We start from the raw sequence: 16806 nt of genomic DNA, 5'->3' as shown, positions 1-16806 counted from the left end.
AGCTTACCTTCAGTAAATGCTGCATCCGCCATGACTAGTTGGAATATTTTAGGATATAAATGTTCTTGATCTTTGCCTAACATGTTCATTGCTAATTTAGCCCCATCTTCTATATTCTCATCTTCATCTTCTTGAAGAGCCTGTAATTCATTCAATAAAAAATACAATTAACACATTTGGAGGGATTGCTTCCATGTAGTTGGATCTAAAATGACATCATTACAATAGAGATTTGGAGGGATTGCTTCCATGTAGTTGGATCTAAAATGACATCATTTCAATAGAGTTTTAGAGGACATATCAATTAAAATGTCACAGTATGAAAGTATTCCAAAAAAAAGTTAACAAGCATTCTGTGAGTATTGCATGGCAATACATAGTCCCCTACCGGTTAAAAATTCATTGCAATGGAACAAAATTCTAACTTGATCTATAACTTGTCATGGTGTAAACTACATAAAATAATAAACAAACCTACCACTAAATTCTTCAAACAATTTACTAAAGAAAAGGAAAAAAATCCAAAATGTAATTTATCATTGATACGATGTCTTTTAGAAAATGAATTATTTCCCTTTGAACAGAAATCTAGTAATTAATAAGTATTTCATCAAAAATTTAATTCTAGGGAAAGGACTTTCACTGAACAAGGAGAAAAGCTAAAATCATGAAAATTGAACTTGACCTGTAACTTGTCATGATAAAACAATACACCAAATATCAAATCAATATCTTCAAGCATGAAGAAAAAAAGTCTGGAAAACTGATTTACCGGACTGACAGATTGACAGACAGACAGACAGAGTGCAAACCTAAAGTCCCCTTCAACTTCGTCAATAGTGGACTAAAAACAGTTTTAAAAGGTTTTGTTGTAGTTCTTACACTAAATTTGTACTTATTAACAGCTACTTTTATTAATACATAATTAAATATAAAATAAACATTTGGTGTAAAGTTTTTTTTTAATCTGAATGCAAATGAAATAACTTTTAAAATCTTTCAGAGAAACTCTGACTACTCCTTATTCTCAATATTAGCATATTTAATACATTTCCTTTTTCAATTTTAGCACCATATATTAGCTTTACTTTTTGTTATACCTGAGCATCAGAATCAAATTAGGATATCTTACCTGTACTGTTTTATATACTTTTAGAAATTTGTCACAACCTAGATGACCTTCCAATTCTGCTCGAGATTCTTCCAACCGTGAAAACAAATCAAAATCATCGTCATCATCTCCAAACTGTGTATCAACATCACTCTCATCTAAAATACAATATGGTTTTCATTACTCTTGACACTATTCACAAGCAGAAAATTAAAGATCCTTAAGTCAGGAAGCTCACATACGCTATGCCTTCTATATAAGAGAGTATAGTTAATATCGACCTGATGGCATAGTTTTTCAGAAACTATGACCTTGACCTTGGAGACCTTGACGTCGGTATCTTAAGGTATAATTGTTTATGCAAACCTTTGTTCTTCTAAAGTGTCCACTTCTATTGTAAATTTTTTTTTATAAGTTCATGCTGAATTAAGATCCACAAAATTAGAAAATCAAAGAATATCAATGCCTACCTAATAGCGGGTGGTTATATGTCTACGAATTCAGGTAAATCACTGCTTCATTTGTTTCAAGATAGAAATATTACTAAAAATTATTTTCTTACAGCTGTTCTGTTTAATTGTACATGACACCAAGGGACAGAATCTGTGAATTGATGATTAAAACTACTGCTCAAATCAAATTTCACAAGAATTTTTAAAATTGTTTCGATGGATTGGTACCACATTTTCTAAGAACCATACCTTTACTATCCAAAATAAAACGTTCCTTTTCCTTACCTGATTCAAACAACGCACTGTCATCTTTATATTCAGCATCTTCTAAGGCCTCAGCGTAATTATTTACATCACCATCATCACCATTTTCTTCTTCTTCATTGTCATCTCCCTTCTCATCTTCATCATTTTCATCTTCCTTATTTTCTTCATCTTCTTCATCATCATTTTTATCATCATTTTCCTCTTCAATGTCGTTCTCCTTATTGCTTGCTGCAGACAATCTGAATTTGTTTGTGTCTCCTTTATTTGAACCATCATCATCTGTAATATAGTTTAATCCTTTATACCTTATCAGATAAAATTATTAACAGATATTTCATGTTCAGAAATTGACAATATCAGTCGAAAGAAGGTAAAAATTCCTTGGCAGTTACGTAAAGGAAATTTTCTTTAAAGATTGGCATTTTCTGCAAATGCCCTTATCATTATTTCTCATTCACTCACCTGCTCCTGCAGTAACAGACGAGCCATTGTTTCCCGTACACTCACCTGTGCTACATTCCCGCAGTAACAGACTAGCCATGGTTTCTCATTCACTGACCTGTGCTGCATTCCCTCAGTAACAGACTAGCCATGGTTTCTCATTCACTCACCTGTGCTGTATTCCCGCAGTAACAGACTAGCCATGGTTTCTCATTCACTCACCTGTGCTGCATTCCCTCAGTAACAGACTAGCCATGGTTTCTCATTCACTCACCTGTGCTGCATTCCCTCAGTAACAGACTAGCCATGGTTTCTCATTCACTCACCTGTGCTGCATTCCCTCAGTAACAGACTAGCCATGGTTTCTCATTCACTCACCTGTGCTGCATTCCCTCAGTAATAGACTAGCCATGGTTTCTCATTCACTCACCTGTGCTGCATTCCCTCAATAAGAGACTAGCCATGGTTTCTCGTACACTCATTAACTCTTCATATTCTTCTTCATCACTGAAATACAATATCAAACTATACTTAGGTACTCAAATAGGCATCATTTCAACAGAAAGGAAGCTTCTCCTATGTGAAAGAAATCCCATAAAACATTAATTTAAATCAAATTCTAATGTCAGAGGTGTGAGTCTCACTTAAATTTAGTAATAGGCTTTGTAAAAGTTTAGATACAAGGTGTCTACTTACAGTCCATATTGTGCTAAGGGAAAATCTCAAAACTATTTATAAATATCATCAACACTTAAAAAATCAACAGGAGGTGCACAGTTCCATTTAACCCGAATAATTCAGTCGTTATATTCCACTGCTCTACGATGGCTACATTAACGCCTGAAGACCTTGTCAATAAAAAATTGTCAAATAATCATTTGGAATTAGCTCGGGATTTACCTATCTCGATAACATTGAGCAATTAGCTGATTGGCTCTCTCTCACAGAAAACACCAATCAAAATCCTGGATTCGTGATGCGTTTTTATTGTATAAAGAATTCAGGCCCTCGCGAGTGGGAGAGTCTATCACGGGGAGGGACTGAATTATTCGGGTTAAGTTCCATTAAGTATTGAAGATTTTATGGAAGTTTTGAGATAAGGGTATTATAATAGGCATTGTTTATATCTAGTAATGTGGAAAATATGATAATTAAAAATATAGAGTAGAATTTAGTAACAACACTCCTCACATGGTTAATCACTAAGTTTCAAAATGGGTTGATAGTATTATATTGGTTAGTTCATGTCTGTCATATTTGTTTCGTAAATCGTTTTGTTATAAATTTGGCCATTAGTTTAATCTTTTGAATATTTTTACATTTGTCATGCAGGGGCCTTTTATAGCTTACTATGTGGTATCTGTTTTGCTCATTGTTAAAGGCTGTTCCGTGACATATATTTGATTTAACTGCTATGTCATTTGGTCTCTGGTGGAGAGTTGTCTCATTGGCAAGCATACAACATCTTCTAATTTTAAGTTAACATTCCAAGACTATCAGCCTGGGACTTACACATCTTCCTCTTCTTCATTCTCTTCATCATCTTTATCTTTATTTTCACTTGATTCTTCATCTTCTGCATCGTCATCCTGTGTTACAATTTATATTCTATTTTATGTGAACTGATGAGTTGATATAATACTGTAACTTCCAATAACATTCACTTATATAAAGTTTTAGTATTTAATTTGATTTGATAAAAGTACAAAGTGTGTTTTGATTCAAGTTATATATATGCCTATGCTAAGTACTATAGAGGGAACAGAATCTTATGGAATATTGCAACATTGCACCTAAAATAACCCACTGAAATGCAACCTCCATTCAGAATTTTTTGGGTATGATCAGGGGTTATCACACTTCAGATTTCTCCCTGGCAGCTAAACAGGGAAGAGTGTTGACCCAACAGAGAGACTTCAGGAAAGTAGGAGGAGTTATGATAATGCTATTTGTGTGATAGATTTTTTTCTATCAATTATCTTTTTTACTAAATTAAGGAGCCTTTTTTATTACACATTTAAAGGGTTTATTTTCTTGCCTTGTGGTCTGAATGAGTTGCGAGATAAATAATGGGTGCATTTGGAGTAAGATATTTAATAAAATCACAAGCTCTATATAGATTCATTAGTGCATGCTTACAATAATACAAGAGTGCACACGCTGAAATGTCTCGCCTGTTTTACTTATCATTGAATTTATGTTGAAACTCTGTAACATGAAGGTTTTACTACAAGTATCATATAAACTTAACATTATCAAAGTTCTATACACCTAACATAGCTGACCTACTGCTATTAGTATTTGGGAAACCTACCAAAACCCAAAAAACTTAACATTGACCAATGAACCATGAAAATGAGGTCAAGGTCAGATAATACCTGCAAGACAGACATGTACACCTTACAATTGTTCCATACACCAAACATAGCTGACCTATTGCTATTAGTATTTAAGAAATTGACCAAAACACAAAAACCTAACATTATTTAATGTTTACTTATTCAGAGTTATATCTAGTCTCACTATTTTTAATATATACCATCTTTGATAAATGTTTAGTATGACGATAAATTTTCATACTAGAAATAACAAAATTATTTATTTTGTAAAACTTATTTCCGTACTCCATGTATACCTTACAACAAAATTATTTTTATTTACCTGTGTACATTGTTTTATTTGGTGGCATTTTATCCAAAGTTATGGTTGTCTTTTTGATATTGTTTTCAATTTTGTATTTACATTGTGTCATAGATCAAATTTATTCGTTCAGTGTATGTTCACTTGTTTTTGTTAATATGTCTTTTGATTGAGTTAAGCCATTTCAATTGATATTTTATAGTTTGTCTTTCTATGGGTGATGTTACACTATTGTTTCAGGTAGGGTGAAGGTTGGCGCCTATTCAAACATTTAAACCCGCTGCATTTGTTTGCACCTGTCCTAAGTCAGGAACCTGATGTTCAGTGGTTATCGTTTGTTGATGTGGTTCATAAGTGTTTCTTGTTTTTTATATAGATTCGAACCGTTGGTTTTCCTGTTTGAATGGTTTTACACTAGTCATTTTTGGGGCCCTTTATAGCTTGCTGTTCGGTGTGAGCCAAGGCTCTGTGTTAAAGGCTGTACTTTGACCTATAATGGTTTACTTTTACATATTGTGACTTGGATGGAGAGTTGTCTCATTGGCACTCATACCACTTCTTCTTGTATCTATTGACCAATGAACCATGAAAATGAAGTCAAGTTCAGATGAAACCTGACAGACTGACATGTACCCCTTACAAACATTCCATACACCACATATAGTTGACCTACTGCTAATAGTATCTGAGAAAACGGACCTAATCACGTAACTTTAACCTTGATCACTGATCCATGAAATGAGTTCAAGGTCAGGTGAACCCTGTCTGACGGACATGTAGGCGTTGTAAGGAACCCATATACCAAATATAGTTATCCTACTACTCATAATAAGTGTAAAATTCACATGACAAAAAAACTAATTTTTTTCAAGCAATTGCTGAACCATGAAAATGAGGTCAAAGACAATGGACATATGACAGACAGAATTTTCGTAACATAAGGTATCTGTATACAAGGTATGAAGCATCCAGGTCTTCTACCTTCTGAAATATAACGCTTTATACAAATAGTTTACGCTGCCTCAGCCGCCGGATAGTAATACCTATGTCTCACAAGTAGCAGGCTAGACAATAAAATGCTAAATACACATATAAACATGCAAATTTGAAGCTGTTATTTTTTCAAAGAAATTTTGATTTGGTATTTTAATAACAGGCCTAGGACTCCTAATTTAATTTGATAAATAAATGAACATTTCTTTAGCAGTAAGGAATCCCATACAGTCTTTCCCTGAACCTGGGTATGCAGCATACTAATGATAATAAATAACATATCACCTCTTTAACTCTTTCTAACTCTAGACTTCTTCTTTCTACTTTTATTACATCTTTTTGTGACAGTTTACTCAGATCTGGTTCTGAACATGTTCTTAACAACTGAAAATGTAATATGTAATAATTTATAAATAGTTGCTGTTGCCTTTTTTAATTTATTGTTCTGATAAGAAAATTGGTGTTGATGCTAACATTGAAAAAGTATCTTTTGGTTAGTTTTTTGTCACTAGGTTGCTGTCTCACTGACATATACCCTCACATTTATCACTTATATATTTGAAGCATGAATTCATGGGTTGTTTCGACTTTTCATAATTTTAAGCTTGTCTTATGGTATGGACACTTGTTATTGTTAAAGATAGTATACTGTAAATTCAGAAATTATTGCGAGGTTTTTATTAATGCGAATAATGCGACTAGATGAGTATCGCAATAATAAGAACTCGCATTTTGATAACTAAAACATAGATCTGTATGTAGATTTTTCTGAAATCGCAATAATTAAACTCGCATTCTTGTCAATTTTTGAAAAATCGCAATAATAAATGCACGCAATAATTTCTGAATTAACAGTATTGACATCCACATATCTATGTTTGGTTTGTTTGTGTAGTTGAGTTGCTGTCTCATTGAATGATTACCCAGTATCTTCTTTATCCATATTAAAATCAATCACAATATCTTCATAAATGAAAAGCTAGTTGATGTTTTCTACTTCAACAATTTTTTTTTCAGAGTCATAAATGATAGTTAAAAAAGTGGAAAACAAATGTTTTAAGTGGTACTGGATAACTTCTTTTTGAACATCTTAATTTAACACTTATCTTTAAAATCTATTTATCTTTTATAAATGATTAAAGAATTAACATACTTTAACTTATAGTTTATGCTTAAAAGTTAAATTATAATATACTTTTACATGTATTTTCTTTTGAGATTGTTGAACAATGGACAACATGTGAGATTATTTATTGAGATTGTTGAACAATGGACAACATGTGAGATTATTTATTGAGATTGTTGAACAATGGACAACATGTGAGATTAATTATTGAGATTGTTGAACTATGGACAACATATAAGATTAATTATTGAGATTGTTGAACTATGGACAACATGTGAGATTATTTATTGAGATTGTTGAACTATGGACAACATGTGAGATTAATTATTGAGATTGTTGAACTATGGACAACATGTGAGATTATTTATTGAGATTGTTGAACAATGGACAACATGTGAGATTAATTATTGAGATTGTTGAACTATGGACAACATATGAGATTAATTATTGAGATTGTTGAACTATGGACAACATGTGAGATTATTTATTGAGATTGTTGAACTATGGACAACATGTGAGATTAATTATTGAGATTGTTGAACTATGGACAACATATGAGATTAATTATTGAGATTGTTGAACTATGGACAACATGTGAGATTATTTATTGAGATTGTTGAACTATGGACAACATGTGAGATTATTTATTGAGATTGTTGAACTATGGCCAACATGGGGAATTATTTATTGAGATTGTTTATTGAGATTGTTGAATTATGGACAACATGTGAAACTAATTATTGAGATTGTTGAACTATGGACAACATGTGAGATTAATTATTGAGATTGTTGAACTATGGACAACATGTGAGATTATTTATTGAGATTGTTGAACTATGGACAATATGTAAGACTAATTATTGAGATTGTTGAATTATGGACAACATGTGAGATTATATATTGAGATTGTTGAATTATGGACAACATGTGAGACTAATTATTGAGATTGTTGAACTACGGACAAAATGTGAGATTAATTATTTCAGTTTCAGAAAATGGTGCATACAAATAATGAAGTTACTAAATATAAACTGCCAGTTTTTTTTTGTATTTTTGTGAAACCATACCCATTTCAATTTTCGCAATGATAAAAAAGTGTCAAAAATTTGTGAATTTACAGTTTTGTATTATGAAGCTTTTTATATGTATTGACTACACTACTATATATATTCACCTACAATAATGAATTACTTACCCCTGTATTCCTGATATCAAAATGACCAGTAGTTAATGCCACAGCTAGTCCTGTCTTTGGTTTACCACTGTTATAAAGAAACAACATTTATATCAAACTTAGCCCAACTCAATATTTCTATATTGCTTAACTTTATACATTTTCAAGAGATTCCTTCAAATGTTAACTAAATTCTGACTAAATTATAGAACTCTCACATGAATATCTTAGCAAAATAATCAAATTGTTACTTACTCTTTATCTTTTGGGATATCTTCTAGAACTTTGTCTTTTGATACATCTTCTTGAACTTTATCTTTTGGTACATCATCTTGAACTTTATCTTTTGGTACATCATCTTGAACTTCCTCAAGGACTAAATTATCTTTGACAACCTCTGTTTTGATCTGGTCTGTATTTTCTAGTTCTACTTTACTGAACAATGATCCTTCACCCACTACATTCTTAGCTTGTGGTACATCACCTTGCTTAGCTGTAAATATGTAATACTAAATTATAAAGGAAATATATAGTTATAGGGGATTAATTTTGATGTGGGACACTTATTTTTGTGGATTTCATGTGCATAGATCAACAAATTAAGTTTTTCAACAAAATACAAATTTTCATAGTCTTGCATACAAAATTTATCAAACACATAAATAAAATTAAAAAAAATTAATCCACAGCATTTCAAGAAAATATTAAAGCAAACATTTTTGGTGCAAAGAAAAGAAGAAAATTTCACAAGCAAATGCAAATAAATTAAACTCATTCTTCATACTTCAAATACATAATGGTATAACTAAAACACAACATCAAATAATTACCAGTGACAAAATAAATACTGAATAAACAGAAGTTTAGTTTTAAACATGCATAGTACATATGGAGACCTCTTAATTAAGTCTTATGCCTATCTGTTTTCTCTTTCAATTTTAAATATTTTACCCTTCTAGAGCAAAGTTTTTACTTTGGTTCATGCTCCTCAAATAATAGTTTTTGTTATCTTTTATGGACTGTTGATTGTCTTTCATCATATTTCTATTACCTTTCTTTTAACTATAAATCTTAGCTCAAGTGTTAAGGGTCTCTGATTATTAAAACAATGGTAGGGTTGGTAATAAAATAAAATATTAAGTTAAAGGTACACAATTATTACTAACCAAATACTAATGGAGATTCAGGTTTGTTTAATATTGTTGGTTTTGGTAATACCAATGGTTTATCAGCAGGTTTTGGCTTGGACGGCAAGGGAGGCTTATTTAATACTGATTTAGTTGCCACTGGAGGCTTAGATAATTGTCCATCAGAACTGGATTTTTCTGGTTCCTTTTCTGTGGATACTTCAGATTGTGTAGATTTCTGGTCAGGTGATGATGTTATTGTGGGTTCTGATTTTGATTGGTCAACTTCATGATCAGGTGATTCAGATGGCTTACATGGAATTTCTATTTCTAAACATAAGAAAAGTGCATAAATACAACACCAAATAAAAGAATGGTGATAATAAAAAAAGCAAGCACTCTACTGAATAAAGCTACATGATAAACTTGAGATTTTTAGCTTATCATTTCATTTTTTGGTCAGTGTAATAAAAAAATGTGTCATTTGATCATTTTGATAAATTAACTCAACATCTATTCTAATTCTGAAAATGTTTTGAACTTTTCATTTATCACTCATCTTATTTCTACACAAATGTTTTTAACAAAATCATTTTTACAAAGAGTTTATCAGTACTTGTATTTTGTGATTTTTAATACAACAATAATGTACTGTACATTTTGCCCATTTCTATACGAGGATCAAAACTTTAACAATGTATCAAGTCCCTGTAAATATCATTATTATGATCAGTTTTGAGGACATAGTAAGTGCTGTACAGGTCCTACTTCTTAAGGGGGTACAGAACACCTAAGGGAGTTCATTCTTTGAAATTCAGCTGAATGTTCTGATCACATACTATTAGTAAAGAGAAATCATGCTTTTCAATGATCAAAATTAGTGTTTGTAGAACTGATATATATCCAATAAAATTATTCCTGTAAATTGTGCAGTTCAAATTTCTTGAAATTTTTATATTTTTGTCAACAGTTCACAGTAAATATTTTTATTTTATGAAAATTAAACAAGCCAAATCTATTTTAGTCAAAGTATTGGGTACCCCCTTAAGTGCAAGCAGGACCACAAATGGACTTAAACATCGTCCCCAAATACAAGTCAACATATTAGGACCTAATAGTGTTCATATCAAAATTTAATCATGGAACAACCTTCATGAACAAACCATGGTGTATTAATGACAAAGGGAGTACTAAAAACAATCCCCAAAAAGTTTGAAGCAAACTATACAAAGAAGGTAGTGCTGAAATACAGACAAACTGATTACTTTCTATACATTTTTTACTTCTAATAGAGCTATATTTCGAAGAAGTTGATTCATGGTAAACGATCTTCTACCATAACTTTAATACTTAATCTGATACACGATAAATAAACTTTGAATGAATGCACAGACTGGAAAACAAAATGCCTCCCTACTATTACAAGCATTGCATAAAAATCAGAGCCTGTTTTTTTTCACAAATTGATAAGCCCTTCAGGAAAGGTACAGTCCTGTTTATAGGAACCACCCAATTATTTTGACACTGTCCATTAAATACATAGCATTAGACACCTACCAGGTCTGGCTATATTTTCCCTTTTCTCTGTGGATGATATTGTTATTGTGCCTTTTTGAATGGGTGTTTTTGTTATTGTTATGGTTTCACCAATACCTGGCTTTACTTCTGTGTCTGCTGAAGCTACTGACGAAGGAACACTGTCATCTGAAATTAAATATTTTATTTTATTCCACTATATGTTAATATTGATAGCATAATCAACATTTGATTGGTTGAGAGTTTCCCACATGACATTGAACAAAACTTCATATTCACCTCTGAATATCATATTCCCCTCTGAACATCGTGTTACACAGGGTTAATGTACATAGCGTTTTAAACATGTCATGTTTATATAAAGTTATAAAAGCAAGTGGATATGAAAAATTTTATGTACATTAATAATCTTTGTTCAAGAAGTAAAAAAATTAAAAATTAAAGTCAATGGAATAAAACATTCATTTCTCTTGTTTTGTTGTAAGATCTTGTAAAATGATGACTTACAATTTTTAGTAACATCACATTTTAAAAAGTCTACCATTCAATCAGGGTGCTGACATTCAGTGGATATATCAAAGTATTGACAATCAAGAACACTTGTGTCCAGTGGTATATCAACTTTAAATTTTATGTCAACTCATTAACGAGGGGCCTGATGGGTTATTTTCGTTCTTCGTGATCGGCGCATTTTCGCTATCGTGATCCGTTTTTCTACAGATTTTTTTTTTTTTTATATTTTCGTGATCCGTGATCATAGAAATTTATTTTCTGTGAATCGTGATTGACAAAAAAATCAACTCGTGAATCGTGATGAGACCCCCCATCAGGCCCCTCATTAACATATAGAGGAAAAGAATAATATTTTGTCCAACTGTAAAGTTGCTAAAAAAGTCATGTTTCAGTGAACATATAAAGTTTAGACAAAAAGGAACATTTCATGTCTAGTAGTATTTTAACTAAGACTGTTCAACAGATTTATAAAATATTGACAAACAGAAATAGTAAACCATACTCTTTCAAAAAATAAAGCTTCGACAAAGATTTAATGCTTAGTGGGAAAAGTAAAATTTCAAAGAAATGGTTTCAGAGCAAATCTAATAAAATGCTTTGCTGAGCGCAGCCTGATACGACTGCAGTGGTTGAACCCTGAACAGTTGGGGCAAATTTGGACACAATATTCAAGCTTGATACTATCTGAATTTGGATTGTGATCAAATTTTTGACATAATATAGGTTTCTGACACTAAATAAATGTGGTAAAGATCTTACAAATCTAATGTTCAATACTGTGCAATTGAAGATTTCTTCCTGAAACTTTTCAAAAATTTTAAATTTTGAAAATTTTGAAGAAAATAAATGAACCCTTTTAAAATAAAATGCTCCGCAGGGCGCAGCTTGATACGACCGCAGAGGTCGAACCCTGAACAGTTGGGGCAAGTATGGACACAACATTCAAGCTTGATACAGCTTTGCATTTGGATTGTGATTAAATATTTGACACAGCATAAGTTTCTGACACAGAATGAATGTGGTCTAAGAACTTAAAAATTTTAAATTGGACATCCACCTATTATGGTCCAATATCCAAAATCTAAATACATGGTTAGATTCAGCATATCAAAGAACCCCAAGAATTCAACTTTTGATGAAATCAAACAAAGTTTAATTTTGGACCCTTTTGACCTCAATGTGGACAAAGTTGATAACGGGGCCCAAAAATCAAAAAATCTAAATACATGGTTAGATTCAGCATATCAAAGAACCCCATATATTCAATTTTTGTTGAAATCAAACAAAGTTAAATTTTGGATCCCGATTTGGACAAACTTGAAAACTGGGCCCATAATCAAAAATCTAAATACATGTTTAGATTCAGCATATCAAAGAACCCTAAGAATTCAATTTTTGTTAAAATCAAACTAAGTTTAATTTTGGACCCTTTGGACCTTAATGTAGACCAATTTGAAAACAGAACCAAAAATTAAGAATCTAAATACACGTTTAGATTCGGCATATCAAAGAACCCCAATAATTCAATTTTTGATGAAATCAAACAAAGTTTAATTTTGGACCCTTTGGACCTCAATGTGGACCAATTTAAAAACGAGGCCCAAAATCCAAAAACTAAATACACTGTTAGATTCAGCATATTAAAGAACCCCAAGAATTCAAGAATAAAACCCCATTGAAATTGGTCAAGAAATAAGCAATTACCCCCAAACTCAAACCCAGCTTTCCATTTGTGATATGGAACCTTGTAGTACAATTTCAGAAAGATCCATACACTTTCACACAAGTTATTGTCCTGAAACTAGAAAAATGCTTGTTTTTTGCCCCTTTTTTGGCCCCTAATTCCTAAAATTTTGAGGCAATTACCCCCAAAATCAATCCCAGCATTCCTTTTGTGATATGGAACCTTGTGGTACAATGTCAGAGAGATCCATACACTAGCACACAAGTTATGTCTGGAAGTTACAAAAATGCTTATTTTTGGCCCCTTTTTGGCCCCTAATTCCTTTACTGTTGGTACCATAACCCCCCAAATCAATCCCAACCTTCCTTTTATGGTATTAAACCTTGTGGTAAAATTTCATAGAGATCCATTCACTTAAACTAAAGTTAGAGTGCGAAAACCAATGTGTCTTCGGACGACGCCGGACGACGATGACGACGACGCCAACGTCATACCAATATACGATCACAAAAATTTTTTTGCGGTCGTATAAAAAAATTGGAAACCCCCCTTCCCCCAAAAATTTTTGAATCCCCCTTTTAGCATTAACCATCAAACTCAATTGCAGTCTTTCCTTTGAAGTATGGAACCTTGTAGTACAATTTTAGAGAGATCAATACACTTAATCACAAGTTACTGTCTGGAAACTAGAAAAATGCTTTTTTTTTAACCATAAAAGCCCATTTAAATACATCATAAATTTTGGACCCTTTGGACCTTAATGTAGACCAATTTGAAAACGGGACCAAAAATTAAGATTCTAAATACACTGTTAGATTCAGCATATTAAAGAACCCCAATATTTCAATTTTTGATGAAATCAAACCATATCATTATTATTTGCTTTTATACATAAACCAGAAATAACCAACTTAAAATGGAAAATTTTAAAGAAAAAAAAAAGGAAAAAAAGGGAAAAAAAATCCCCCCCCAATTTTTTAAACCCCCTTATAATTCATCACCCCCAAACTCAATCCCAGCCTTCCCTTTGTGGTATGGTACCTTGCAGTACAATTTCAGAGAGATACATACACTTGAACACAAGTTATTTTCTGGAAACTAGAAAAATGCTTGTTTTTTGGCCCCTTTTTGGCCCCAAATTCCTAAACGTTTAAGGCAATTACCCCCAAACTCAAACCCAGCTTTCCCTTTGTGATATGGAACTTTGTAGTACAATTTCAGAAAGATCCATACACTTATACACAAGTTATTGTCCTGAAACTTGAAAAATGCTTGTTTTTTGGCCCCTTTTTGCCCCTAATTCCTAAAATTTTGAGGCAATTACCCCCAAAATCAATCCCAGCATTCCCTTTGTGATATGGAACCTTGTGGGATCCACACACTAACACATAAGTTATTGTCTGGAAGTTACAAAAATGCTTATTTTTGACCCCTTTTTGGCCCCTAATTCCTTAACTGTTGGTACCATAACCCCCAAAATCAACCCCAACCTTCCTTTTGTGGTATTGAAACTTATGGTAAAATTTTATAGAGATACATTCACTTAAACTAAAGTTAATGTGCGAAAACCAATGTGTTTTCGGACGACGACGACAATGTCATACCAATATACGACCGCAAAAATTTTTTGCTGTCGTATAAAAATTATTAAAACTAACAACTAATTTAATTATAGTATATCCATCTTATCAGACATGTCCCACATGTTTTTTTTTGTGTTTATCTTTGATCTTTTGGGGTGTAAAAAAGTTTTATAATTATCCTTGGTCTATATACTAAGCTTATCTGGTGGTTGATGGTGCATACACTTTTAACACTTTTAAAATCAATATTACAATTTAAACAAGATGGAAAAAAAATCTTTTTTTTTTTTTTTTTTTTTTTTACAAAAAAAACTTTACCATATAAATAACCCATCTTGTTTAATTATAATCTAATCATTGATGATTAGGAAGAACATTGTTATTTAAAAATATACAATTAGTTCTCTGCTCCAATTATTGGTTCATCAAATTGAACTTATCATTAACACAGTAGTAGACAGGTGATTTCTTCTGGACATTATCCAAAGGAATTTCTGTCATAAAAAATAGGAATATCCTAATATAAATGAATAAAATTGTCTATGGTCAGTGACAAATAATATTAACCACATATTAACACAAATGAAGATCATTGTAACACTGCTGGGTAAGGAAATAGTAAATCCTATATAAAACATCAGTTTAAATTGATTTCCTCTTTATAGGTTCTTATCAAACATGTTCCACATGAATTATTTTGTTTATCTTTTATTTTTAAGGATGAAATTTAATACCTAAATGACACATTCGAAACTTGAAACATGTATTAATTTGAAGGACACTTTTCCTTTATTTATGTCAATTTAGTATGACACAGCAAAGATTCATAAGAAAACATCTGTTAACACAATTTTCTATCTAGTTCTTACAATAAATATTTACTTGATCAATAAAAACTGTCTTCCTAATGCATGGCCTGACTATGCCTCAATAAAAGGATGACCTTTAACATTTAGAACCCTTTTTGGCAAAAAAAAGGTGAAAAGATCAAAGGTATAAATGACCCGAGGGTTGCTCATGATATTTCTTAAACATTGGTGAATGAATTGTCTATAATACAAAAAAAAAAATATGTAAAAATTTATAAAATTTAAAATCAGAAGTACACAACTTCAGTAGGTGAGCAAATGTATTGTGAAGTATCAAGGATCTGGGTTGAAAACCGTAGCAGGATTACTCACAATTGGCAGTCCTTAAGAAAATTTGGCTTTACCAAATGGGAACAATTGCTTAATAAATTCTATAGAAGCATGTTCACAACTTCATATTTGTACAATGTGTCCAGAACATTTCAAAAATCTGGGTTGAAAACTGGGATGAAACTGATGAAAATGGTACTGACATTTTTTTTTTGCTAACAAAATGAGGTTATAAACAAAAGTCTGAAAATAGGAAAAATCCCCCCCCCCCCAAAAAAAAATCTATTATAGCAGGTGCACATCTTCAATTTGTGTTAAATCTTCCTGAGAAATTTCAGGGAAATGGGTTGAAAACTGTAGGAGCTCTCGATTATACAAAATAGGGGAATTGGGTACCCACTTCTCCCCAACTATCCATCTGACATTTTTATACTTTACCTGGCCAACACGAATCACCTTACTGTAAACCAACTAATTTTCGCAGATATTTTATTTTCTAGTCCTTTCTAGTCCACTTCGCGGCGATTTAATTTCGCGACTTTCTTATTTACTTTATGAAGTTAAATATAAGGAAAGATCTAAGTTTGCATATTCGCGATGATTTATATTCGCGTTATTTTTCCACTCGTGAAAGTCGCGAAAATAAATCGCTCGCGAAAATAAGTTGGTTTACAGTATATAGATATAAGAAGATGTGGTATGAGTGCCAATGAGACAACTCTCCATCCAAGTCAAAATTTATAAAAGTAAACCATTATAGGTCAAAGTAAGGTCTTCAACATGGAGCCTTGGCTCACACCCGAACAGCAAGCTATAAAGGGCCCCAAAAATTACTAGTGTAAAACCATTCAAACGGGAAAACCAACGGTCTAATCTATATAAAAAACAAGAATCGAGAAACACTTATGAACCACATCAGCAAACTACAACTACTGAACATCAGATTCCTGACTTGCAAACAATTGCAGCGGGTGTAAACGTTTTAATGGTACCAAACCTTCACCCTTATCTGAAACAATA

At 32.0% G+C, this 16806-nt stretch overlaps 1 protein-coding gene across 9 annotated transcripts in view; it reads right to left on the bottom strand.

Annotated features, from left to right (window-relative positions):
* LOC127726277 (serine/threonine-protein kinase Nek1-like) overlaps positions 1-16806 on the bottom strand; it is a 100482-nt gene that overhangs the window by 5767 nt on the left and 77909 nt on the right. For all 9 annotated transcript variants that reach the window (XM_052233587.1, XM_052233586.1, XM_052233584.1 and 6 more), the window contains exons 32-41: positions 10889-11035; positions 9371-9661; positions 8460-8697; positions 8226-8292; positions 6190-6288; positions 3784-3860; positions 2702-2778; positions 1849-2109; positions 1133-1269; positions 8-140 (exon numbers count right to left, since the gene is read on the bottom strand). In XM_052233587.1, the coding sequence (XP_052089547.1) occupies positions 8-140; positions 1133-1269; positions 1849-2109; positions 2702-2778; positions 3784-3860; positions 6190-6288; positions 8226-8292; positions 8460-8697; positions 9371-9661; positions 10889-11035 (1527 nt within the window). The remainder of the gene's footprint in view (positions 1-7; positions 141-1132; positions 1270-1848; positions 2110-2701; positions 2779-3783; positions 3861-6189; positions 6289-8225; positions 8293-8459; positions 8698-9370; positions 9662-10888; positions 11036-16806) is intronic.

Source organism: Mytilus californianus, unplaced genomic scaffold, assembly GCF_021869535.1.
Source record: "Mytilus californianus isolate M0D057914Y unplaced genomic scaffold, xbMytCali1.0.p SCAF_17, whole genome shotgun sequence".
Classification (NCBI taxonomy): Eukaryota; Metazoa; Mollusca; class Bivalvia; order Mytilida; family Mytilidae; genus Mytilus; species Mytilus californianus.
The sequence above is the reverse complement of the archived record's forward strand: the minus strand, read 5'-3'. Positions and strand labels throughout refer to the sequence as shown.